Here is a 27,712-nt window from a genome sequence, read left to right on the forward strand (position 1 = left end):
TGTTATTGTTATTATTTGTTACTTTTTGGCAAAATTAATGGTCTACAGCTGAGGAACTGATTATGCAGTATAGGAACTATACACGAATGGGCAAATAAATCAAATCTATTAGAATCATGTGCATTCTAGTATTTACATTGGATCATATTTATATTTTAAAGGGTATTATACTGTATATGGAAATGCGTTGATGACTATACGTTAAATATCATAGCTTCACCCATAGATGCGCATTGATACTCGTTTTCTCTTAATTACTCTGATACATGCAGTTCTTTTTCCTGAATTGCGTATGGATTAGCGATATGTGACATGGCTAAGGCCTACCGATGTAATAAGAAGAGTAGATAGAAGATTCTCCAAAAACAAACATTTGGGGCTGTAACCTATAGCATAATTTCTTCATAGGCCATTGATGTACCTCTGAACAATATTTGAAAAATGTTTCACTGCAATTACTTGCATTAGTTTCCAAGAGTCCTGATTTGTTTTGGATTGTGCATCGTAAAATGCTAGTATTTTTTATAACAGAAAAAGCGTAAAACCGTGCCATTGGTGATAGCTTGTCTTCAGTGTATTTGAAATATCTCGTTCTGTTAATATGATTAGCTTAAGGTAGCGCTTGAAGGTAGGGAATCTGAAAACTGTTCATTCACACTAAAGGCTACATGCTTATGTGTGAACTGTGTGTGTATATATATATATATATATATATATATATATATATATATATATATATATATATATATATGTGTGTACAGTATATATATATATATATATATATATATATATATATATATATAATGTGTGTGTACAGTATATATATATATATATATATATATATATATATATATGTGTGTATATATATATATATATATATATATGATAGATAGATAGATAGATAGATAGATATACGCACACAAGAGAATAGAAACTGACATTGAAATAGGATGTGATGGATTTATGTTGATATAACATAACGGCATTAGGAAAAATTTTCCGAATCTAATTCCGGAAACATATTTTACTAGAAAAGGGTAATGTGGCTGATCATCTACGTTTAGCATGTTTCTTCCTTTCTTTATGTCCGTAACGTATTATATAACCTTTAAAAAGATTGTGTGCGTATTATAGTAGTATAGCTATCTCGAGGGAAAAGGGTCTATAATAAAAACTGTTTATTATTTCAATTATCTTCAATGGTTTCCATATCAAATACCTCATTTTAGAATATTTTTCTTTGAGCTTTGATATCGACATAAATTTGTGGCTGACCCTACAAGACTCCCTTTTTTCTCTCTCTCTCTCTCTCTAAAACCGCCATTGTTTCATCTCTGAAATATCCGGAGGAAAGGGCTCCCTGTATTCTTCCTCCTCCTCCTCTTCTTCTTCTTCATCTTTTTCGAGGGCCAAGACACGCTACTTCCACATTGCTATCGATCTGTTCGCGTCCCTGCACTAAGATGAAGGAAGGAGGAAGGAAACGAAGAAAGAAGCAAGGGTTTGAGGGGGAAATGGGGCTCCATAAATGGCTATGGCTGTATCGCTCCCTTGTCTTGCCAGGAAGATGGTTAGGAAAGGAAGATCATCTAACGAGATTGTAATAAACACCTCATCACTTCGATGGGACAGAGAATTGGAAAGAGTGAGATGGGGAATGAATGGAAGGTACGCAGATGAATTTGCTCTCGGGTAAATGTTGAATTGTCATCGAAAATAAACATCTTTGCTCTTTTTGCAACGGGGTGTTGCCTAACTTGATTTGCTCTTCAAGTGCCATAAAGTAATTCACGAGGCAGATAAAGAGTTTACACAATGTTCCTTGTTGAGATCGTAAGACTCTCTCTCTCTCTCTCTCTCTCTCTCTCTCTCTCTCTCTCTCTCTCTCTCTCTCGTGTGCCAGTGGGGCATTTTGCTCTCATTACTGCCCTCTCCGTAGGTATTTAGTCCTACAAAACTTAAAGGAGCACGATTGATTGTCTCTTTTAAATCCTTGCATCAGACACTAAGTCATGTAGCACTATAAAGATAGTCGCTACCTGATCGCCCTTATTATTATTATTATTATTATTATTATTAAAGATCATGACTTAAATTATACAACGATATATCATTGCATTTTTACTGCATATTATTATTATTATTGTTGTTATTATCATTATTATTATGATTATTAAAGCTACTGACTTAAATGAAACATGAAGCGATATATAATTGTAGATTTTTTAGTAATTTTTATTATTATTATTATTATTATTATCATTTTTGTTGTTGTTATTGAAAAGGTCAATATGCCATTGACTACATTATTTTCCATTCTAAAACCCATAGTCAATATGTCGTTGACTACATGTTTTCCATTCTAAAACCCACAGTAAATTTCAGTAAACATGAAGAATAATTAAAGTGTATTGACACTACTGAGGATTGTTAATTATAGTTGTTATTATGATGATCATTGATCCATGGGTTCGAGCACTGTCTCCTCGGCATGCGTGTGTTGGTAAATTGGAAGTCGACATGACAGCTGATCTGTAAAGGATTTAAAAGGAATATTGTACCACCGCATTTATTTCTCTTCCTTTTTGGTTAAAGATTTTATAGTTGATATAGGAAATATTTTTTAAATGGTGTTACTGTTCTCAAAATATTTTATTCTTTCTTGTTTCCTTTCCTCACTGGGTTATTTTGCCTGTTGGGGGCCCTGGGCTAGCATCCTGCTTTTCCACCTGGGGTTGTAGCTTAACAAGTAATAATAATAATAATGAAAATAATAATAATAATAATAATGATAATGATAACGCTTCGTTATTCCGTCATCTGTCTTTGGTATTTTGTAATGGGTATAACAATCTCTCGAATAGGATCCCAAAGATCAGGATGCTATTGCTGACAATTCTGATTGTCAATCATCCCTTGACAGCTTGTGCAATAACCTGTGGGATATGTGAATGGAAACAATTATGGTTTCCTTTTATTCTCATTGGAAATGGATGTACCGTGTTATGCCTCATGATTGTCGTATTTTTAGCTTTGGTAATTTTGTTGACTGTGATATAAACTTCGCCTCACTAACGAGAGATCCAAGATCGGTCTCATCTATACTGTGTACCTGGTAATTGTGGTGGAATACAGCCAGAAGTGTAAAAGGACATCGAAGTAATAAGCTAATCTCTTTAGATTCAAGTTTTTTAAATATTTTCATTTATTTTAAAGTGTGTGTATATTGAAAGTACACCGTCCATCGGCAATTAAGTGTTAGTACATATTTTGCCACGTTTTGAACTTTGCTTCGAAGTTATTTTATGACGATAATCCATCGGCAAACTTATATTTCACAACGTGTAGCGCAATTTGATAACCTATTATATGAACAGGAAGCAAGTGATGTTTATCATTATCATTTTGATTTATTTTTTGATTGGAAACGCTCCGATTAACCCTTGTTTGGTGTGCGTGGTCGATCGATTTTATTTAATTGGCAGTTTTAGTTTATAGTTTTCTTTTTTTAATGACTCGTATAACTTCTTTGCGAAGTAAGTCATCCAATTGACAATAGATTGCTTTATACAAAACTTTTAATTTTTAAATTTTTTATTGAATCTTTTTTTATTTTATTGTTGTTCCATGTCTTATTTTGAAAGATAGAATGAGGTGCCCTCTTTATTATTATTTTTTTCTATTATTGGCATATCATTTGGGTGTGGTCATAGCTGTAAATTTCGACCTTAACTATTTTAAGAAGGAAAACATTTTTATAACACCATTCAGAACATTTAAGATTTGTCTTGATTACAGTAGCATTAAAAGGGTTGTAAAATTGTTACCCACATTGCAAAAAAATGTGCAAAAATTAAGTTTTCATACCAGGTGTTAAATACAATCAGGTGTCAGACCATGTACTAAGAAATGCAGCCTGATGCAAGAGACAAAAAACCGTGAGCTAGGACACGTGACTGTAATTTCTAATTCTGTCTTTTCACTTCATATTTTTTCACTTGCGAACTGGAAACTTCTGAGAAAAAGGATCTTAATAAATATAATTGCGAAGCCAGTAACCGGCAGGTTTCGCGTGCGTTGAAGAACCATGTTTATTTCAGTGGTATTTTCATTTTGAAGTTACGTGTTCTGGAAGGGAAGGGATTCGAGGTTGCGTTCTGGGCCCAACGTCTTTCTTTTTTTAGGGTTTGGCCTGAATACTCTCTTCGTGTGTCATCTTGTTCTCGTCTTTGCACAGTTTTTTTATACTAAAGGTTAAATGGGCACACTTGTGTGTATATATATATATATATATATATATGTATATATATATATATATATATATATATACATATGTGTATATATATATATATATATATATATATATATATGCGTGTGTGTGTGTGTGTCTAAGTATATGCATATAAATGCAAAACTTTGTACGTAGCCATGCATAAATACATCTCTTTGATGATTACCCTGTGTTTTTCCTACATCCTCTTGGAAATATATTCCTCCGACATCTTATAATGTTAATTTTGTAATAATTCTTTTAGACAGTAATTTCATTCCTGAAGTTCTTCCCTTCTTGCTTGTATGAAAAAGTCTCTTCTCCCCTCTGGAATAATCCTCTTCACAAATAACCCTTCCCTCTCCCTTCTACCCTCTCTCCCCTCCCTCTCCCCTTTTGCTCCTCTCACGTAATCCTCAACTGCCCAATTAATCGACCGGTTACCTTTTCCTGCTGTCTTGGTCAACTGACAGGCCTTTGACCCCCTCCCCCCTCCTCGTATCTCATCCACCCCTATAAGACCATCTTTCATACGTAATCCCTCTGCATTTTTTATTCTATCCACACTCCACCACAATCTGCATCCTATATATTCCCTCACTATTATTACTAGCTAAGCTACAACCCTAGTTGGAAAAGCAGGATGGTATAAACCCAAGGGCTCTAACAGAGAAGTATAGCCCTGTGAGGAAAGGAAATAAGGAAATTAAAAACCATAATAATGAACAATTAAAATATTTTAAAAAGTAACATCAAAACATATATTTCATATATAAACTAAAAAGACTTACGTCATCCTGTTCAACATAAAAACATTTGCTGCAAGTTTGAACTTTTGAAGTTCTACCTATTCAACCACCCGATTAGGAAGATCATTCCACAACTTGGTCACACCTGGAATAAACTCTCTAGAATACTATGTAGTATTGAGCCTCATGATGGAGAAGGCCTGGCTATCATACCTAGTACAAAAATATGAAAATAAAGTTTTCATCACATGAGCTGATATTCTCCTTTGCCGGGCAAGGATTTCAATCTGTCCTTCGTGTGCGAGATACTTTGCCGTTGATAGTCTGATCCGGCCTGACCTATCTCGACCCCTGGACCCGACGAAACGAGAATTCGTGATAATCATGATGGACGTTTTCTTTGTGGAAGTGTAAAGAAACTTTCTGTTTGGAATCCTCTTACCCAGAGGGATTATCGCATTGGAAGTAATAAACAGTTGTGAGGCATTTCAAAGTATTCGTAATCTTAGTCGTAGTAATCAACCTGGATTAATAGATTACTCAATTAATCCTGGTAATCAACAAAGTTAATTTTTGGTGACATTCCTATCAGGCTTTGTATATATATATATATATATATATATCTATCTATATACATACATACATACATACATACATACATACATACATATATATATATATATATATATATATGATTTGTACCGACAATTTTGTTTCATTCGTGTGTTTGAAACATACGATACGAGATTCTTTCCATTATGATGCAATATTTTTGTATGCAAATAGCATCCAAAGCAACTTGGTTTGTATTTAAATCAATTTAATGGAACTGCATCCATGGAGATAGAAGATTATAGCGAACGTAGAACAAAAGCAGGAGAATCCGAAAGCCAATCATTGATTAAGAAGAAAATTATCAAATAAACCAATGTTAATTAATCAAATATTGGACGACTGACTTCAAGGAATAATTATCATACTTTTTTCCACTTTCCGTTTCCTTGCTCAAGTAAATAGATAAACTGCAAACAATAGAAAAGTCTATATTTTTACAAATATGATTTTCAAGTAATAATTACTATATTTTTTCCGCTTTCTGTTTCCTTGCTCAAGTAAATAGATAAACTGCAAACAATAGAAAAATCTATATTTTTACAAATATAGTTCTAACATTCTTATTTTGAGTTGTGATATTTTTATTAGGGATATAGATTTTGTTTAAAAAGAAATTCCTCAATTTCTTATTAAATATCTTCAGAAAAGAAAAAAATTAAGACGCTGGTGTATATCTATAAGATAATTTATGGGAATTTAAAAATCAGATTATTTAGATTAAAATCATCCCCTTGGATTTGATGAGAGAGGACTAATTACAAAGACTGATAGAGGGAAGTTATTCCTTTCCATGTTAGGAAGCAAAGATTTACATTACGATTAACACTCTCACCAGCAATGGATTTTACGTGGACTGGAACAATGTTCTAAAGTCAAGGCTAAAAAGTCATTCTTTAATTATTTAAATGATGTTCGATTGTGATGAATTTAACAAAACTTTCTTGGTATTTTCTTCTCACTCTAGGATGTTAGGACTTCCGACACTGAAGAATTTGATTTTTCATTTCGAATATTTTTTTTTTATTAGGAAATGTACATTTAAAATTTTAACAGTAGGGTTGAATTACTCTTTTATATATATTTTTTTTCAAATTTTCTAATGTATCCAGTAGCTTGAGGCATCTAGATTCAAAAACAAAATTATATTTTCATCATCTGTTCATTAATTTTAATGTTTGAGGCAAGAGGTGAGCATGGCAGGTTCATCCTTCCCAAGATTCTTGGGCAGAATATCTTGTACTATGCTAGCGGTATTTTTAGATTTATTTCAGAAGCAGTTATTCTGAAAGTAATTTAAATTTTATTATGACATTCGCTTTTATGGTTTAAAATTGAATTGAATTGAATTTTTTTTTAATAATACGATATTTGCGTCAATGACCTTCGATATCAGGATGCAGGAAAACTTTATATCAATCGATCAATCGTGAATTGTTTCCAGAAATCTGCGTGCGCGTCTTTTCTCCAGAAACATTGTAACCATTACGCGACAGTGACTTGACTTTCAGATACCTGCGATATTCATCTTTTGTCATCTCCGCATCGTGGCTCTCTCTCTCTCTCTCTCTCTCTCTCTCTCTCTCTCATTACTAAACCGCCACATTTTCCCTCCCATACAATCGGGACCCGCCATTGCCACTGCGATCCATAAAATCCATCGCCGAGCACTTAGTAAGCCATGTTCTTTCAATGCCTCGTTTGTTATATATTTGTAGACTGTTATACAATTTGTACTCTACTGTCTGTACACCCTTCAACCGCTTTGCTCTTTAGTATTACCTCTGATTGTTAGTACTGTGCATGTGCTTCTCTCTCTCTCTCTCTCTCTCTCTCTCTCTCTCTCCCTAGTGTTATTAGCTTTCCTGTAGCCATTCTTTCCGAAGAAACCCGCTGTTGTTCTTCGTTCCTTTAGGGTTGTGGTCCTTTATCCTTATCTCTCTCTCTACTACCCCCTTTCCCTTAATACTTCCCTCACCCGTCCATCGCCTCTCTCTCTCTCTCTCTCTCCTTAACGTCTTCTCCCTCCCCTGCCCTCTCTCTCTCTCTCTCCAACAGGCACACAGACACACACACACACACACAGACACACTCGCCGCGCACTCGCACCGCCCCTCAACCGGCACTGACATCGCATCAGGGCAGTCTCTCGCACTCACTCCCGTACCACCTCCAACAAGTCTTCTCTTTTCATATCTCTCTCTCCCCCTCTCTCCCTCTCTCTCTCCCGCCAGTGTTCAGGCTCCCTTTCCGACGACGACGACGACGACGACGCTGCCGCTAGCCCATGTAGCCCCTCGCCGACTCGGTGGTGCTCTCACCACTACCCTCCTCCTCCCCCCTTACTCCTTAGAGTCCTTCTCCTGAAGGCAGTGTCTGTCCTTCGCTAAAATCCAAAAGCCATGGCGCCGTAGGCGTCCCCCGGAAAGAGTCCTGTCACTCCCTCGGGAGGAAAGGGTTGTTCAACCAGAGGAGGAAGAGAGAGAGAGCGAGAGAGCGAGAGCGAGGGGCTGAGGGCGTCTGTGAGTGCAGGAGGGGATCCCTTAAGACGAAAGGGGAGGGAGCGGTGCGCTTCTTGAAGGAGTGGTCGATCGGATGGAGTCATCGGTATATACACACACACTCACTCACTCACACACACGCACTCACATCACATTGAGAGAGAAACTGACTCTCTCTCTCCCGTCCCGGCGCACTATTCCGTGTCTATACCTCATTTACCTAATTCATCACAGTTGCGATCCTCATCACCAGCCTCATGCAGAAGCAGAAGCAAAATCAGCCAGCCTGGTGGGCCTCTCTCTCTCTCTCTCTCTCTTGTCAACGTATGTGTGCGCGTTTGTGCGTGTGTGCAGCTCCCACGTGAATCGTGTACGTCAACAACGTTTGCTTGGCTCTCTCTCTCTCTCTCTCTCTCTCTCTCTCTCTGTTGCGCACTTACACACACACGCGCGCTCGCCGCTGGCACAAGTGACTGACCAACAACAAAACCAGCTTACATCCATGATGCTGTATCGGTGCCGTGATGCTTAAAGATATTAATTTCTCTTGTGATATGTGAACGGAAACTACTCCCAGATATAAAAGCTTTGGGACCGAAGCCCGTCCCAGACTGTTATTGTGTAAAAACGTTAAGTCAGTGTTATCGGTAAAATGTGACTGTGAAATTGTGAATTGCTGCTGGAACTTTGCGTATACGTCCCCACCCCCGACCCCTACGTCCCGAAATCATTTTCCCTGCCCCCACGTGTTACCGGGTGGGCGTACGCACGAAGTCTCCTGGCTGCTCTGGTGGGGCCAGGAACACCTGTGCGTACGCAGGCAAAGGCCTTTGGCCCAAACCGACTATTGTTCTCTTGCCGCAAATTGGTGTACATACATGCACACTTACTGTTTGTCCTCCCTACCAATCGCTATTTTCCACTTTTCCTCACAGGAGACACTGACGGACATATTCTCTCTCTCTCTCTCTCTCTCTCTCTCTCTCTCTCTCTCTCTCTCTCAATATGCAAAATCTGATGAAGCCGAAACTAGACTTTGTGAGTCTCTCTCTCGCTCGCTCTCACTCTCTCTCTCTCTCTATCTCACTCTCTATAGTGACTCCCCAACCTCCTCTTGTTATTGATTAGTGTGCATCCCAATGTTTATGTTTGCACAGACACACGCACATCTTGTTTAACCCGCGGTGAAGTTGGCTTGTCACACACGCACACACAAACACACACATACACTGTGGAAATCAATCGTTGTTTCAGCAGACCCCCCCCCCCCATCCACCCCTACCCTACCATTCTACTTAGGGGTAATATTTGACGTAAACTGAAGCTTGCACGGTGCCAACTGACCTTTGCATTATGTGCAATGCCATCGCCAGGACGTAAAGAGACACGCCTCCCTCGAACCCCCTTTCTCCCCCAAAGCTACTCAAAAAAACAGGATTTATCAGAGGTGTTTACGCATTTCGAGTGCCACCCTTCGGTGTCATCGTGAAAGTGTGTTTTCATTCTTGCGATCGTGATTGAAATTTTTTCTTTCAGTTTCAATGAACTGATTTAATGGGATTATGAAGCTAGTGATGAGATTTTTGTTTCCAATACTGAATTCTATAGTAATATTTAACTCGATTCAGTGAATGAGGTTAATGGATTATAATGCTAGTGATAAAACTGTGTTTCCAATACTGAATTTTGTGGTGATATTTTTCTTACAGTTTTAATGATCCGATTTAATGAGATTATGAAGCTAGTGATGAAACCTGTGTTTCCAATGCTGAATTTTATGGTAATATTTAACTCGATTCAGTGAATGAGGTTAATGGATTATAATGCTAGTGATGAGACTGTGTTTCCCATACGGAATTTTGTGGTGATATTTTTCTTTCAGTTGTAATGAACTGATTTAATGGGATTATAACGCTAGTGATGAGACTTGTTCCCAATAAGGAATTTTATGGTAATATTTAACACAATTCAGTGAATGAGGTTAATGGATTATAAAGCTAGTGATGAGACCTGTGTTTCCAATACTGAATTTTATGGTAGTATTTAACACAATTCAGTGGACGAGGTTAATGAGACCTGTATTTGCGCTCAGAGGCTTAATATTTTATTTCTACTCTTAGTGAACTTGTGTGATGAATTACAATGGAATTGTTTTGTAGTGACACTAATGTTTACCTGTAAACTAAAATAACTATTGTGAGGTTGAATGGACTGTTTACACTATCTGTGGCGGAAGATATTTTCCCCTTGTTTAGTGAAGTGGATATATTATGCACTATGAAAAAATTTTCTTTTTTATCAATTTTGATCAAATTGAAGAACATTCGTGATGAATTGTAAAGGCATTGAAATTTGTGATATGAGTTTGCATATATTTGTGGTAACTGAATTCATTTTATTCCCAGTCTTGATCTAGTAAATAAATAAACAATGAATGATAAAGGAATCTACAAAACCTATTTATTTTAGGGGAAATTTCTTTTTCTAGAGTGCCACGACATTGGGAAATATGTGCATATATCGGCCATTGTGTATAACATCGTTCACAAAATTTAATATAAGTTACTTGGTAATTTAATTCCAGGCAATCTGCTCTTGTTGTATCAATTTCGTTTTCATCATTGATATTAATAAAAAATAAGTGTTTGCATTACTGTGGGCAGATATTAATGATTATTTGGATTTTATTACGAAGCCCTTTACAGTTGATGGATCTACCCAAGGTAATCCTTAAAGTACTTAAATAACTTATAAACTTGGTCCAAAAACTATTTCTTTCCCATTTTTTATGCTCGTCCACCGGTAGGAACACAGAAATTTACTTTATATATATATATATATATATATATATATATATATATGGAATGTCATTGCTGGAAACTTTAAAATTGCTCTTTTTCGCTCTTCTTGTTTTGTCGCTTTGTCGCCTGCCGCTTCCCTTCCTATTTTATCTTCTCTTCCATGAATATGGAGCGTGAAAGAGCTTTGAGAGAAGTAACCGTTGTTAATTTTTGATAAACCTTTCCTTAATCCATTCTCTCTCTCTCTCTCTCTCTCTCTCTCTCTCTCTCTCTCTCTCTCTCGGTTTAAGGTAACCATATTGCAAGGATCTTGGCATGAACGTTTGCTGAAATGTGGTGACGGCAACGGGGAATCATTTATGGGTGATATCATCCCTGGATTAACTTTGGGGAGTGCGTAAAGCTGTCCTAAAGATGTCAACCTTACAAAGTATTGATTGGATTAAAGTGCGAAGAATGTAGCTGGAGTACCGCTAAGAAAGATCATGTCGATTGCTCGGTTTTCCCTGTTACCTTCTTGGTTTTCTTGAGTCTTTTCTGGTTTCCTGCTCCTTTCCGTTTGATTTATTATTTCAATTTTATCTTTTGGGAAGTTTGTACTTTCCTTTGCTTTCTTATCGTTTTTTTTAATGTTTTGTTCCTGTGACTTTATTCTTTTTTCCCGTTTCGTCCTGTCTATTTAATTCGTATGTATCTTTGAACATTTGTTTCTTATATACCTTCACAAGGTAGTTTTTTCAGTGAACATCTATTTCCATTGCCTATATTTTTTATTCAATTGCTGGAACAAAAATCATACTGAGATATAGAGATTAATATTATCATTAACTTGCTTCCGGAATGTATGTATATGAGAAACTATGAGTCGCCTAAACATTATCTTTTATCTCTCAGATGCTGTCAAAACATGTGTCAGATTGAAATGCGATGGCTTAGTGGTTGCTAGTTTTATAGGGAGAGATCTGCTTACCATTTTGATAGCATCCTTTATCTTGGAACTTTGGCATCATTCATTTAACTTTTCCGTCTATGAGATTTTGTTAAAAACAATACAGAGCGTAAGTAATCTGTCGTTCCTATAAGAGATCACGAGGCATCGATATTGCAAAGGGCTTCAATGGAATGTGCTGCGAGTTTAGCGGACCTTTTTACTGCCGTCAGTAGGAGCAACAAAAATTTATTTGTTTTAAGAGAGCTGAAGGACCTCATTCGAGCACTTCACGCACTCAAGGGTGATAAAGATTCTGTAGTGACTCACAGACCTCCAGACGAAGTGATTTTTTTTTTTGTGAACACTTCCGTGTCTTGTATTTGTCGTGTATTCTCTCAATCCATCATTTGCTTCCACTTCGTATGTGAGAGAGAGAGAGAGAGAGAGAGAGAGAGAGAGAGAGAGAGAATATCTATGGTGTGTATACACTTTTGCCCGTGAATGTACACCAATCAAATCTAATATGAGCGTTTGCAGTCGTCTTGTTTCTCCTTAGTAGACTTTGTGTCAGAGAGAGTTAAGTTCTTTTGTAGGTTACGGAGGGATGGGGGCGGTTTAGGGTAGAGAGAGGTATTGAAGAAGGTAGAAGCAGAGAGAGAGAGAGAGGTTATGAGGCGTTGGAAAAGGAGGTTGAAATTCCTGATGGCGGCAACATTGGGAGTTTTCAAGGGTCTCTCAAGTGCATCTGAGTGCAGGCCCGGCGAGTTGTCTATGCGAGAATGTTAAAGTTGCCGGGCGCTAATGCTCTAACCCCCCCCCCCCCCCTCTCTTTCTCTCTCTCTCTCTCTCTCTCTCTCTCTCTCTCTCTCTCTCTCTCTCTCTCTCTCTCAAATACCGGCACCCCTATCCCACATTCTATCTGTACGTATCTGCTCTTCTTTCCTCTTTCATCCTTCCACTTCGAGCCGCTACTACCTTTGGCCGGCTGCGGCTGCGGATGGGTCTGCCCTTAATACTTAGTGGTAACATGGATAACAGGTTAGGTAAATTTTTGTCGCCTGTTTTCGACCTCAGTTGCGCCCCTATGGGAATTGTTTGAATAACAATCATTGCATCTCTCTCTCTCTCTCTCTCTCTCTCTCTCTCTCTCTCTCTGGAATTTTAATCTGAAACCTTGAGAGCATAGAGAGTGGACGCTTTGGAAAGAAAGGTAAATCTAACCTTTACTTGTTATTGATGTTCGTGGAACAAGTCATTCGCAAGTTACCATGAATGGGGTAGACACATACCAAGAATGTTCTTTTCTTTTCCGAATTTCTCTTGTTATATTCGGCGGCGTTTCTCTCCTTTGTGATATGGCTCTGGCACTCCACCTCTGGCATCAGTCCACACCAATATCAATAAATGCTTGCTTGATGCTTCTGCTGCTGCTGTGGTGTTGTTGTTGGACTTTGCTATATTTCACCGGAACGTTTTATATCTCGTTGGGGATGGTCGGTCCTTCGCTTCGCGCAATACAGAACGCGTTCCAGCTATTCGGAGATTAATCGATCAATGGAAATGCAGCATGCATTGTAGATGATGCCAAGCTTTTGTGCGTAGTTTTATTTTCCCTGTAGGTCTCTACTTTATGGATAATATTCCTTGATCTTGTCATCATTATCATTACTTGTTAGGCTATAACCCTAGTTGGAAAAGCAGGATGCTACAAGTCCAGGGGCTCCAATAGGGGAAAATAGCCCAGTGAGGAAAGAAAACAAGGAAGAATAAGATATTTTAGGAACAGTACAACATTGATATAAATATGGATGCAAGTATCCAATTTGGAATGAAATTTGTCAAATTATAATTAAGTATAGGAACCAATTGCTGGAAGTGTGTGTTCTGGATCTAGAATATTTTATTCTATTTGTGCTTTTCATACAACTTTTCTTTGGAATGTTCATGACATGATTGATTGATTGGTTTCTGGCATCCTGTTTGAAAGTTTAATACTTGAGTACCAACAGATTAATTCCCCCGATAAACATGCACTTAGCACATTCATTCAATGGAACCTTAAAATGATGTATTCAAAAGAAATTTGTATAAACAATCAATTCTTCAATGAGTGTCCAGCTGAAAACATTCACCATTAAGCCTTTGTAATTGTTCTATCTGTTTCAAGTTCACTGTGTGTGAACTCTTTGTTACAAATTGCAAATAAGTATTCGAGGTTTATTCCTTTGCCCTTCACCACCAGCTGTTATCATTCTCATTTATCGTGACGTGACTTGTCATTTTGAGACCAAACTAATGGCATGTTGATCTCGTAGAATAATCAACATTAATCATTTGGATTTATTTATTTGAAACCCTTCTGTAGAATAGCCTTGCGTTTCGTAAAATTTGTATATTTTATTAGATTTAATATTTTTTCAATTCTATCGTTTTTTTTTTTCCCCTATATTGAGGCACTTTGGGTTGTATCATTCAGCTTTTATAATTGGTGCTGCACCTTGTAATAGTAATAACAGTTTATGTAACTCGGATAACATGAGTCGGAGGTTAGGAAAGCAAATTCACATTAAAGTTAAGGTAAATTTAATTAGAAATTAAAGTAAGAATAGAATTTTTTAGGAACTCTATGAGGCTTTGCTTCCCTGTTAACACTAACAATAATAATCTGAAAGCTATCAATCCCTTTACCGTCTATTAGGGCTACATGTTTTTAAAAAATTATAGATAAAATCCTTGAATGCTTGGAAATAGTTGTTAGTACGTTGTCGTTGTTCCAAAGTTTTTTTTTAATTTTGCATGTTTTTTTTTAATCAGTGCGTATGATATAATGCTAATTAAGATGTCTCGATTGCGACTAGAATTCTCATTCAGTATATTCATATCTCGTTATTTTTTCTACTATTTCCAGAATGTGAATTAGATAAACATTAGTCCCTGTTTCGTGATTATGAAACTTCAAATTCATATGAGAGTTACCGAATTCCAGTATTATTTTCCCCTGAGCTCGTTTCTGGTATTCTCTGGTTTGCTAAATTCTCTGTCTCTCTCTCTCTCTCTCTCTCTCTCTCTCTCTCTCTCTCTCTCTCTCTCTCTCTCTCTCTCTCTCTCTCTGACATAAGTACTAAGTGCAAGAGTTTGCGTACGCGAGTTGGATTGTGCATATATTATTGCAAGGGCCACAGTGCCCGTTATTAGAAGAGGTGCTCAAGGGAAGTCTACGTTATTAGAGCCTCTCAAGATCAATTTGTTGGGACCCCTATTTCATCTTATCAGTCATACGAATAATTTATCGCTGGTTTAACTGCCTTTATAATTCATCATAATCAACCTTTCATATTAATTTGTGTTTTTAGAATAGCGTGTTTTATCATTCTCTCTCTTTCAGAAATGTGAAATCAGTTATTTGAAAGTAACAATAAAAGACTAAAACATGGCAGGCAAATGGATTTTTAATACTGGTGATGGGTCAGACTATCTGATAAACTGTAACTCGTCCAATGATAAATGATCCCACGTGAATGGAAAAGTATGAACACCAATAAGCCACCTCTCGACGGCTGTGTTTTGTGTGTGATGTGTCGACTCTTCCCTGCCCAGTAAATTGTGACATGCTTTTGTCTGGAAACACTTAGTTTATTTAAATCCAAATGACAATGATAGGTGCTTAACAAGTGCGGCAATTACTTTCAACATGTGAAGTAAAAATATATCACATGATTGTTTAATGACACAAAAAAATGAACGTCCAAAGTTTGCAGACTTTTTGTATTCTTTAGGAAGCTTAGATGATTTAAAAGTACAAGTTATGGTTCAAATTGCGTATGTTTATAATGCTTGGATGAAAGGACCCGCAAGTTCCTTTTGACCGGTTCAACTAATTCCTTTCAGTGGGTTGATGTAAAGTATGCTTGAGGGCGTCGGGATGCCTCTAGTATACAGCGCAGGTGGTGCGGGAGGGCGGGAGCAACGCCGCCCCATGTGGACACAGCATGAAAAGGCAGTGTTACGCCTCCTCATGAGACAATACGCAGGCGTGACCGAATTCGACCCACCTGATGTCCACAAACATCCCATTCGGAACGAGATGTGGCGCCTCCTGACGGCCAGGTACAATGCCCATCCGCATGTCAGGTCGAGAGACACAAAGCAACTGAGGAAGGCCTGGGAGAACCTTAAATATCGGGCGCGGAAGTTAGGCGCCGAAAGCCAGAGGAACGGAAGGCAGCAAAACAACAACACAGAATCAAGCTGGCCCTTGGACGGTGTGACCCTTCCCGGACCCCAAAGCCCTCTAGCCCAGAGCACAACGCCCACACCTAGAGACGTCAGCGAGGTGGGCGACTGGAGAGGGTCTGAGGACGAGACTCCAAGGAATGCAGACGAAGAGACGGAATCTGAAAAGATCGTCAAAGACGAGGAAGATGACGATAACGCTCAAGACACAGACAGTGTCCATCACAGTCTGCCTTTGGATGACAGAGGGGGAGGGGCCGTCGGTGCTGTCCCAGCTGTGTTGAACCTCCATCCTTTCGTTACGTCCCTTTTAGGTGGGAGTCTTGGGTCCTTAGCCTCTACACTTCCGTTCTTGGCATCGCCTGCCACTTCTCAGCTGGCAACTGGGCTGCTTCTTCCTCACGCCGTCTCGACGCTATCGAGCGGTGATTTAGAGTCCGGCCCGACGATACTGAGCTCTTCTGTAGACTCTTCCACTACTACCTCTTCTTCGCCCACCACGACGGTGGCTTCCATCTTCCTCGCTCCTAACGCAGCCGCCACTACCTCAGGTCCCTGCATTTCAACTACCTCAGAGGCTGCAACAATCACAATAAACGGGGCATCCCCACCGACTGCTACGGCTGGAACAAACACTTTCACGACGACCACTTCGGCCTCGTCCACTACGGGAACAGACAAGGCAGCAGGGACGGACGGGACCCCTTTCAACGCCGCTACCACGACTTTTCCTCCTAACGACCGTTTCCAGCACCGGCTCCAGGTCGTAGAGACAAACATAAGGCACAGCGAAGAGCAACACCAGGCGCAATTGCAACTCCTGAGGTTGCAGATGGCCCAATCCGTGGCTGAACACGAGGCGAAGATGAGAGTTCTCGGGGCTCAGCTGGAGTACTGGCAAAGGAAGCTTAGAGTACAACAAAGGGTCTCTTATGCTCTCTCGGCAATAACTCAGAACGACCCAGATTTAGACGATGAGCCTCTGCCTTGACCCTTCATGTCAATTATAACAGACGATCCTCCCTGGCTGTAGTACAGAACCCTAGTATTAGCCTTTCGTTTTAGATGATAAAGTTGGATAAAAAAAAATATGGTGCTTTTATTTAGGAGCACATTTGTTTTTAGCTGCCAGGTTTATTTTTTTACTTGAGAATTATTTATTTATATGTTTTTATGAAGTGCAGGATAGTCACTATTTTTCTTTGACTAAAGAAATGTTTGTCATGAAATGTTTTCGTCCTTCCTGAAAGGGGAGCATTACTTCTTTTATACATTGTCACAGTAGAATATATAAAAAAATGCATGCGGCAGGAACACGCCCTTTTTGTGAAAGCTGGAAATAATAGTTTAGCGCGGAATGGGGGATCTCGGCTAATTTTATATATGGGAGTCTTGTGGGGGAAGAAACCCGTGTATTGTCACACGAAATTTGATCCCAACGATAGACTATAAAATTAGATAGTTTGTTGTATGTCTAAGAATAAGCCTAAGGAGAAAGAAAACTGCAAGTGTTGTCGGTTGTCGTGTTTGTTGTCACCCCCTTGGCTAACATTAGGTTGTCTTGAAATTATCATGAAGTAATTTATAAAATGTTATTTTTTTGGCAATGTGAGAAATTCGTTCTACAGGAACGTTGACCCATTGACTGGGTTAAGTAAAAATATGAAGAATCTTGTGCAGTATGGTTGAAACAATATGTCATTTAATCATCAGCCAAGATATTTCAGGGTGCCGCTTGTCAATAATGCCCCGTTTGCTTTACTGGTTACTGACTGGAAGAAGATATCAGTCTTTAGAGAAGATTAAGAGTATGGGTTCTTAGGGCAAGATTCCTCATTGTGGAATTGCTGGGCTTGTATTCTAGCAGTACGCAAGACAGCTTTATGCACTTTTCAGCTTCAATACAAAAAACCTATAGTTGAATTATTCACTGAGATTCTCGAAAACGAATCTTGTAGCAGCAACAGTAGCAGCAACCACGCTGGTAGTCCAGAGATATGTCACAAGATAAACTGATGATGGGTTAGAATGGGTTTTCCTGTTTTTTTTTACTTTTTTTTCTTGAAAAGTATGTCCTAGTTTGTTTTGTTCTCTACCTACAAAGTGTACATATAAATATATTGTGTATTAGTGATTGTATTTACAAAGATGGAGATATATTTTTAGTAAAGATATTGTGTTGTATATTATCGGGAATAAATGAATGGAAACATTAAACTTTTATTGACCCTCGTTTCTTAAGATGTCATAAGCCATTGTGTTGATTACAGCTTCTTAATAAATATTATTGAAAAATTTCATATGCAGTTCGGTAAACGCATTCTGGAAAAGGAGGGATGTCTTAAAGGTAAGTTTCAGTCAGTCACAAACCTTGTTATAGTTTGTAACTTTTAAAATGTCTGGCAAATTGTGTAAGTTTAATAATTTTATTCTCTCTCTCTCTCTCTCTCTCTCTCTCTCTCTCTCTCTCTCTCTCTCTCTCTCTCTCTCTCTCTCTCTCTCTCTCTCTCTCTCTATATATATATATATATATATATATATATATATATATATATATATACATATATATATATATATATATATATATATATATACATGTCTGTGTTTTTTTAATACTTTCCTAATAGTGACGGAGGTAATAAGAATTTATGCTCATTATTATTGAATATGATAGTTAATCAATGTTAGGTTTCATAAGTATTAATCAATCATACTTTTTGTTCAAATATTTAAGAAGTGATAAGGGGCCATTATTAGAATTAAAGTAATATGGTGACTTTTCATACAAGTATGAATTGTTTATCCAAATTTTGAATAACTATTGTTTTTCTGTCGTTCAGATTTATTATGCATCTGCTTTATATTTGGACTCACTATTGTGGGGTATGTGATTGTTTGATCCGGAGAGCTGATGTTTTTATTTGTTTGTCTTCCAGTGTTATGCGGGAACAGGGTGAGCCAGATGACCAAAACTTACAATGACATCGACGCCGTGACCAGACTGCTCCAAGAGGTACGTATCTAATAGTTTTATTCTTCTTTTTATGAACGGCGTGTGTATCTAAAATCTTTTATTTCTTTGTTACAAGAAGTACACAGTTAAAAAAAAAAGTAATTTTAATCTTAAATTATCTGTGAAAATACACAGTTTTCAGCCGTATTTCAGTAAAATACAGGCGACCGTAATATTACCCTATTTTATTATTATCTTTTACGGGTTGGTGACCGTAATACCCATCCTTTACGTCAATATATTCCTTTTTAAAACGGTAAATGTCTGGCAATATTTATTCCAGGATTTTTACCGATTTTTACGTCTAATTTTCAAGTGTACATATCTAGAAATGACTTTTACTACTTAATCGAAGATATGTATCTAGTGGTAGTTTTGTCTCGTAGCTGTAGGTATATTTTCATCTAAAATTAGTCGTTTTCCTTTTGTATCTTTAGCTACTCTTGTTCTGCTGTGACTAAAGCAAAGAATCTCTACATGCTGTCATGGAGATGATTGTCTGGCGGAAGAATTGAAGCTGTATGGTTTCCCGAGTAACTTTAGTTAGTTTATTTTCGAGGCATTGATAAAGTCGCTATGGAAAGCAATTATTTTATATCCATAACCGCCAAGTTTATTTTTTTTTTTTTTTCAGATAAGGCCATCTAGAATCCTTAAATATCAAGCCCCGTGTGTATTAATGTTTCCTGTGTATTTAGAAATGATAATTAAAGGTTATTATACATTCTTATGAAAATATGATGATTAAAAATCACAGGAATATAAATGAGAGTCAGAGATAGCAAATCCGGATGCGAAATGCGTTACGTCACGAGCAAATGTTTGACAAAGGCACTTTTATTCTGTATACATCTTCAGGGCCCAGTGGTGAGAGTAGTTGAACTATGGCTGGACGTGGGCAAGGATAAATGTGAAGTTCATCCCTTACACAATTAATTGTTACTAGGCCTTATATATAGTTAAATGTTGTCATTTATATGGAAAGAGATTTTTATGTAAGGGATATTTCTCGATGTCATTTATGTGGAGGTTTCGTCTGAAAGATAGTTTTTGCATATGTCAAAGTGTGACAAATAGTAGCCTGATAAATATTTTCTGTTTCCCGATCCCTGTACGACATTAACTGTATTTGAAACTAGTGCCATTTTTAAAATATGCATTCAATGTACAATTTCGTTACATAGCTACTCAAATGACGTGTAATGTATTCAATAAGGTACTTGAAATTCCCTTCAGGAAATTATTTCGTAGTTATAAATCTAACTTCATTTTCACGAAAAGGTAAATTAAACTTGGAATATGTCCTTTTAAAAGCACGGAATCTTATTTTGCCTTCGCTCTTGGAGATTCTGATATTTTTCATCCTAATGCTAAGAGATGAGTTTCTATTTGGCATTTATGAATTTTATGTCCTTATAGTTTGTCCAGAAATGTTGGTTACACACACACATACACACACACACACACACACACACACACATATATATATATATATATATATATATTATATGTATATATATAATGAAAAATATTTCTGTTCAGTACATGGCAGTTATATATCTACATAATTAGTGAATATAACTTAGTATAATTGATATTGATAGACATGGCTTTATATTTTTCCATTGTGTCAATTGAAATCTCCAAATATTTTCAGTTTTCATATCTCAGGTAGTTTTTTAGTCAAGTAAATTTTTATTCAATGAAAATGTGTTACTTTCAACACTCACTAGGATATTTTTATATTAAATTTGATAAAGTAATTAATATTATAATAGTATAATCATTGAAATGTGGCGATCTATATCCTTAGACATATTTTACCAATTGGTCCATTTTTTTGTAATTTGCTGTCCTCTTTAATATCATCGAAAATACAAAAATAAGAAACTTAATAAAGTTTGAAATTCTTTGCATACCTTTTATATGAAGACTAAAAGACTTAACTGTGAAGGTGTTTTTTGTCGTTGACCAGAAACCATTGAAGAATTATTTACTTTACTTAATTAACCCCAAGTCAGGTGTACAAACGTTGGGGATAACATTCACTTAAAGGGGAAGATACATTAATAAAACATATGAAATGTGATATTTACTTATTATTTTTTAGTGTTTGAAGAATAAATATTTGAGACTAATCACACTAATTGGACGTTATTCTTATCCTTCAAAGTTGACTAATATGATGAAATTAGTTTTATTTATTATTTATTACATTGGTGGAATTTATTATATATCTCATTTATACCAATGAAGTTTCAGTAAATGTGAATTACCCTGTGTCTTTGAGTAAACTTTATCGAAATAAAAAAAGTTATGTATTATATATTAGAATTTGTTCTTGATTTTTATAGTATTGTATTGTCAGTTCAATTACTGCCAGATCATTGCTCAGACAACATCTATAACGTTTAAAACGGTTACAAAAGAATAAAAGATATGACAGATCTTTGCTCAGACCTTAAGTGTGTGTGTGTGTATACACACACACACACACACACACACACACATATATATATATATATATATATATATATATATATATATATATATATATATATATATATATATATATATATATATATATATATATATATATATATATATATAGGAATTCGGACTGCTAAGACTTGGGACTGAACCGGCTTTCAAAAAAGTGATTCTGTGTCATCGATCACAAAGGTCTCGCACGTGCTCACCAACCTGGAAAAAAAATGGATGAATTACTACACAAGTATTAATATTTATGTATACATCTTGGAAATATTAATGCGTTGGGAATTATCTTTGCAGAAGGAGAAAGACCTCGAGCTTGCAGCTAAAATCGGCCAGCAGCTGTTGAACCGTAACAAGGCCTTAGAAGAACGCAATGCCACCCTTGACGCGGAACTGTCCGCCGCGGGCGACAAAATCACGCAGCTTACGCATAATTTGCAGATGAAAACGGAGTTGCTCCAAATCTACACAAACGATGTCGACGACACAAGCAGTTGTGAAAGTAGGCCTAATATTCCATATGTAACGGCTCCTCACTTATCCTTCCCCTTAGTGGATTAGACTGGGTAAAGTCTATTCGGGGTGTAGATATCTATGGTTATCTTCGGATATGTCCCTGATTATACACGATATCTTCGGATAGTCGTTCCGGGGGTTAGAACCCTGTTGATACCTGACGGTAATTCTCTTGTAATATCACTCAGAAATATTATACAGTAGGGAGCTGCCGAAGGGAACTTCCATCAAGACGACATGGCTATGTCACCCAAAAATAGATTTTTCCTACGTCAAAATCCGTTTTATAAGAAAATATCATTAATTAAAGTCGGTAACAGAAGCTCCGACGTTATAATTTTGAAAAAGCATTTGACTACAATTTTCTGACATCGATTATAATTATTATCGAAATTAAAAAAAATCCTATTACTATGAAAGAAAATCCTAAATGAAAAAAAATAATCTCCCAAGAAAAGATGATGGGTTTCTTCAGTCCATATGATGTTAGATGATCAATTTTTGAAAGAACTTTAGCAGATTTTAATTTATCTCTGGTACATTTACTTCTGAAAGTCAAATGCTTTGCACAATTTTCAGTTTATTTGTCGATTGCCTTTATTTCCATTAAAATAACCAGAAAATGGAATGCATGTTTATAAAAACTTTGGCATGAAAGATTTAACAGAAATTCTAGTCTTTCTATGTCATTATTAACTATTGTCTTACCTATCTAAACAAAATTGTGAATCCAACCATCATATGGTTTAGATAAATGTTGAAGTCTGCCAACGTTTTGCCTTTTTTCGTAACTGTATTTAATTCACCAACTTTTAATAACACTTATACTTTTAGTATTTAAGTATGTAACTAAGAATATGAATCTTTATCCCCATTTGAGATAGGTAATGCTAGAGATTTTAATTTAATACCATATTGGGCGAGTGTGGTTGTACCTTCCAAAGATTTAGGGACTTCATTCCCTCAACACACTTTTAAAGCTAACTTGTCTTGAAATTAATGCATATTGAAAAATCAGTGTCTAATTCTGAATTTATTGAATGAATATTGGAAGACCAATGTCTAATTCTGAATTTATTTAATGCATATTGGAAGATCAGCGTCTAATTCTGCGTTTAATGTCCTTTGCAGCTACTCCAACAGGGTTGCGGGTCATGAACGTTGACTTCTTACAGCATAGAGTCAGAAATCTTGAAGATGAAAATAAATCTCTACGTCTCGAGGCCACCCAGTTGGCTACCGACACTCAGGAATGTGAGGAAAAGGAAAAAGAACTTGTTACAGACGTCATCAAACAACTAAGTGAGTTTATAAGGTTCAATTTCAGAGTAAGATGCACCGTCTTATGATATTTTAATTTTAAATTGAAATAATGCTATTTTTTTTTATCATTTGCTTGTTATATATGTTTAAATATAAGATTGTCATCATTCAGCAACACTTGAGATGGTGCTTGTATATACTGTATTGGTTCAATCTTGTAAATTCTCATTTAATGACAATTTACTTGGTCGTAAGGTGATGCCAACTTGCAAGTTCGTCAGCTCAACGATGATCTGGCAAAGAAGGTGGAGGACTCCCTGCGACAGCAGGAGGAGATCACCCAACTTCTTGCCCAGGTTGTCGACCTTCAGTCCCGCAACAAGCGCCTTGCTGTGGAGAATGATGAACTTCACAACATGGTTGGTGTGGCTAGGGATTGTCAGCAAGAACTCACTATGGAACTAGCAGAGTTAAAAGAGAAATATGCTGAAGTGCTGGATCTTCTCCATGATACACAAGATCAACTGAGAAGGGTGCAAAAGAAGGTTTGTTGACCTCATGCTCTGTAATGGTGCATCAGTTACTTGTGAGGAATTATGGGAATTCAGGATTTTATCCTTATAAAGAACTTGACACTTTTTCATATACCTTAAGTAACTGAAAATATTGCTCATAAAGTCTGACATAGTATATGGTTGGTACAGAACATAGAATTAGCCTTTCACTTAGAAAACTTAATTTCAATGAAACAAACACTAATAGATTTAGATGAAATATTACCGTCATAAGTCATCGGCTCAAAGGGAATAATACTTTGACATTCTCTTCCCTATTCACCTAAATCTAAATTGGACCTGCAAATACATTGTTTTAACTAAACCCAAAATCTGACAACTTATGATTACTTCCTATAGGTATCCTAATTAAGCCTACAGTATTTCTCATTAATACTCTTAATATAAGAATTCTGTTTTGGATAGTATCCCATAAATGGTTTGTTCCCAGAATCCAACTCTTAATTAACAATAGCTTAACATTAATGGTCTGTTTCCAGGGGTTGTCTCTAATTAACAAAACTAAACACTATGATTTGTGTCCAGGATCTGATGCTAATTAGCAATAACTAGACACCAAGATTCAGAAACTGAGAAAGAGCTAATTCTAACTTTTGGTATTTACTTAGTACAGTATACTATATTTTGATCCTCCATTGTGTGAAATTGCCACAGGTAAGGTATGTAAATTATTGGAAATCTAAACCCTCATTATCAAATTTTGATGGCCAGAATTCACCCATAGAATATACCCAATCTTAAAGGATTTTTATTTTTCATTTTGTTTTGCAGAACGTACCAGGAAGTCGAGGCCATCATCTCGGAGGAGGCAGTCTGTATAGTTCTCCTTTCAACTCTGGCAATGATTCTATTGCCAGTGAGCTTCAAAATCTGAATTCCATTGGGGAGGAGAGCAGCAAAGGAAGCAGGTGTGTGTTTTTTTTAGCATATCATTCACATTGTGTTACTTTTAGCACATTGTGTGTTACTTTTTATTCTGCTACTTCAATATTAAGGCTTCCTTGTATCAAATCAACTACTGCAATTCATTTTACAGTATTTAGTAGCTGTAAGGTCTCTCAATTTTAGACATAATTTCTCCACTGCATTAGAATAGACAAGCTATGCAGGTAAAACTGATAGCTTGTATGTGCTGTTACTACCCTAATGGTAGATTTCATATTTACTGGTAATGTTTTGCATGCACTTTAAGTGTCTGGTTCTAAAATATAAAAATTCAAAGGTCACACTATGCAGTTTCGAATAATATTTAAAGATTTTAAGTTTTACTATATGTAATTAGAATGTGGGTCACAAGGATCAATTTTTTTTTTTTCTGTAAATGTTGTGTTGTTGTTACGTGAGAGTATATCACTCAAGTAATGAGTTTGTGTACATCTAATTAAACTGCATATGAAGTATTGAACATGTAAATCCTCAGTTTTTGGATTTAGATAGCTTTTGTCATTGTTTAGCATCTTTAGAAAGATCAACAATGGTAGTGAATATTTCATACCAGATATATGTCATGTGTTTTTGTGAAAAATTTACATACCAGTAATAAGTGTTTTCTTGAAACTACAATTCGATATTTTAATTCTAAATATTGATTACGCATGCAGTATGCAGTAATAAAAAGTAGAATCGATTTAATGAAAGAAAATATAGCATGTAGGGAAGTCATTATTTCTAAAACTATATTAGTACCAACTTCGCCTGCATAGAATATAAATACAGTAGTTTTCTTGCGATTTCATAACGCCTGATTACTGCATTATGTATTGGTGACAGCTTCATGTCCTCCAACAGAAAGCACGGAACTCTACCGATGTGTGGCTTAAACCAGTCTGCCTTGTACCAGTACAGGTACTAAATATGATGCTTCTAACTGAAAATGAAAATTAGCTTGTGGCTCACACTCTTACTTTGGTTTATTATTTAATGTTCCTAAAATTTCATGTATGGCATTTTCAATGCATTTTTACTTTTCATTTTTCATTCATTTAGCATTTGGCTTCTATGATATTTAATTACATTAGAAAAGATGCTTTTTGCAGATTGTGAAAAGTTTTAGGAATGTTATGTACCTTTTCTGAATGGTTACTCCTCTTTGTATGTTTTATGAACTGATTTGCTGTGGAAATTAATTTGCTTGCTTTTGATGAATACAGCAATCAATAACATATAAAGTGGTGATAGGTCCTTTAGAATTGAGTTTGTTAGTGCTTTGAACCTGATATACAATACAGTGTGTATGTGTATTTTGTGATCCACTGAGTACAGTAGTAGTACTGCGGGTTTTTTAAAGGGGTTCTGCCAAACTGGAAAACTTTTTTCCAGTTATATTTTATTTGTTTACTGTAGGCTATCTTAAATACATAAACAATAGTGAAATTAACCCAAATATTTGCTAGTTATCAATAATATGATGTGATATGGAATTTAAAAAGCCTCATAATAGTTTAAAATACAGAAAACTGCACAGAAGTACCTCAGTTTACGAGTAACTGAATACTAGCAAATAAAATATGACCACACAAATTCAAATTGGATTACAAGTATTGCATTGATCTGCTTGCGAAAATTTTGCTGGACAAGTACTGTACAAACAAGACTATCCTGTGAAGTGCAGAATTTCTCTGGTGTAATGAAATACTATATGCAAGTCTCAAATTATCACAGTCTGCTTTAATTATTTGAAATCACTCGAGATATGTCTCTGAGTAATGTACTGTACCGTATAAGGTACAGCATTAACTTTTATGTGTGCGCACTCAGTTTTTAAACTAGGTGTATGTCTAAAAAAAATTTGCCATGGGTCCTCATTAACATCTCTCCTATAATATCATTTTCGTATACAGTAAAGGAAGGGATAGACGGAAGTCATTAGGTATTTTGTAAAAGGTAAAGGGTTTAAAGCTTTTGAAGGGAAATAAAAAAAAGGTTATTGTCAGGGAAATTATGATTTGAGTTTGAGAAAAAAATGTGCATAGCTATACAGAAGTTACTACACCAGCATGCAAGACCATTAAAAAATGTACGGTGGCACCCTATCGGATGTATTCACACTGGCAAAAGGGATTATAGCATTTACAGTAGTACAATAATCCCACAATGCTATAGTCTCTTCCCAGTGTACCAAACCGGGAAGCTCCGTGAACAGGGTGGCCTTAATTCAGTCGTCCACAACTACTCCGACAAGAGCACATACAAACTCCATCATGCTAGCATGAGAAATGACGCGAACACCCTTCACAGCTTGGCATGATACCAAGGAGTGTGGTCATATAGCAACTTTTGCATCTAACTTCCATGCCAGTTAAATATTTTTACTGTATTTTCATTTTTCATCGAGAATTAATTTGTATGAATTTCTGATGTTAAGAGTTTTATATTGTTCAGTAATTAGCATTATAAACCTTAAATTAGTGTACATGTTTTTATTGGCGTGTGGTATGCATAGAGAGAATATCCTTTTTCTTATGGGAAAATTTTGTGTTTTACAAGCATTTTAGTTAAGAGAGCACACTCCCTGAACAAATTAAACTCGTAAACCAAGATACCACTGTAATTTCTCGAGGGGACCACATGACTATTTTTTTTTTTTTATATCAAAACACGAAGCTTGACATGTAAGGCAGCTTTTATCACTGCTAAAAAATTTTAAATGTACATGAAGTTATGAAAAAGTTTGTTTCCATATAAAAGAAAAAAATATTTTTACTGCCATTTCCAGTGGTTATGGTAATGATATATCTAAAAGGAAAGCATTT

General features: G+C 36.3%; 2 protein-coding genes across 10 annotated transcripts in view; both read left to right on the top strand.

The window, feature by feature from the left end:
* milt (trafficking kinesin-binding protein milt) overlaps positions 1-27,712 on the top strand; it is a 393,019-nt gene that overhangs the window by 337,284 nt on the left and 28,023 nt on the right. For all 6 annotated transcript variants that reach the window (XM_068364781.1, XM_068364782.1, XM_068364783.1 and 3 more), the window contains 5 exons: positions 19,034-19,110; positions 21,904-22,108; positions 23,254-23,424; positions 23,641-23,930; positions 24,732-24,868. In XM_068364781.1, coding sequence (XP_068220882.1) covers positions 19,034-19,110; positions 21,904-22,108; positions 23,254-23,424; positions 23,641-23,930; positions 24,732-24,868 — 880 coding nt within the window. The remainder of the gene's footprint in view (positions 1-19,033; positions 19,111-21,903; positions 22,109-23,253; positions 23,425-23,640; positions 23,931-24,731; positions 24,869-27,712) is intronic.
* Positions 7,770-18,416, top strand: LOC137632687 (myb/SANT-like DNA-binding domain-containing protein 3). 4 transcript variants are annotated; one of them, XM_068364777.1, is made up of 2 exons: positions 7,770-8,238; positions 15,250-18,416. In XM_068364777.1, exon 2 carries the CDS (start codon positions 15,769-15,771, stop codon positions 17,086-17,088), a length of 1,320 nt encoding a protein of 439 aa, XP_068220878.1. In that variant the 5' UTR covers positions 7,770-8,238; positions 15,250-15,768; the 3' UTR covers positions 17,089-18,416. The 4 variants fall into 4 exon arrangements, with proteins under 4 accessions (XP_068220878.1, XP_068220877.1, XP_068220879.1 ...); XM_068364776.1 differs by lacking the exon at positions 7,770-8,238 and adding an exon at positions 8,318-9,579; XM_068364778.1 differs by lacking the exon at positions 7,770-8,238 and adding an exon at positions 9,614-9,912.

Source organism: Palaemon carinicauda, chromosome 41 (assembly GCF_036898095.1).
Source record: "Palaemon carinicauda isolate YSFRI2023 chromosome 41, ASM3689809v2, whole genome shotgun sequence".
In the NCBI taxonomy this organism is placed as follows: domain Eukaryota; kingdom Metazoa; phylum Arthropoda; class Malacostraca; order Decapoda; family Palaemonidae; genus Palaemon; species Palaemon carinicauda.

Coding starts and splice junctions, on each gene's coding strand:
- LOC137632687 (XM_068364777.1), top strand. CDS start 15,769: ATGCTTGAGGGCGTCGGGATGCCTCTAGTATACAGCGCAGGTGGTGCG.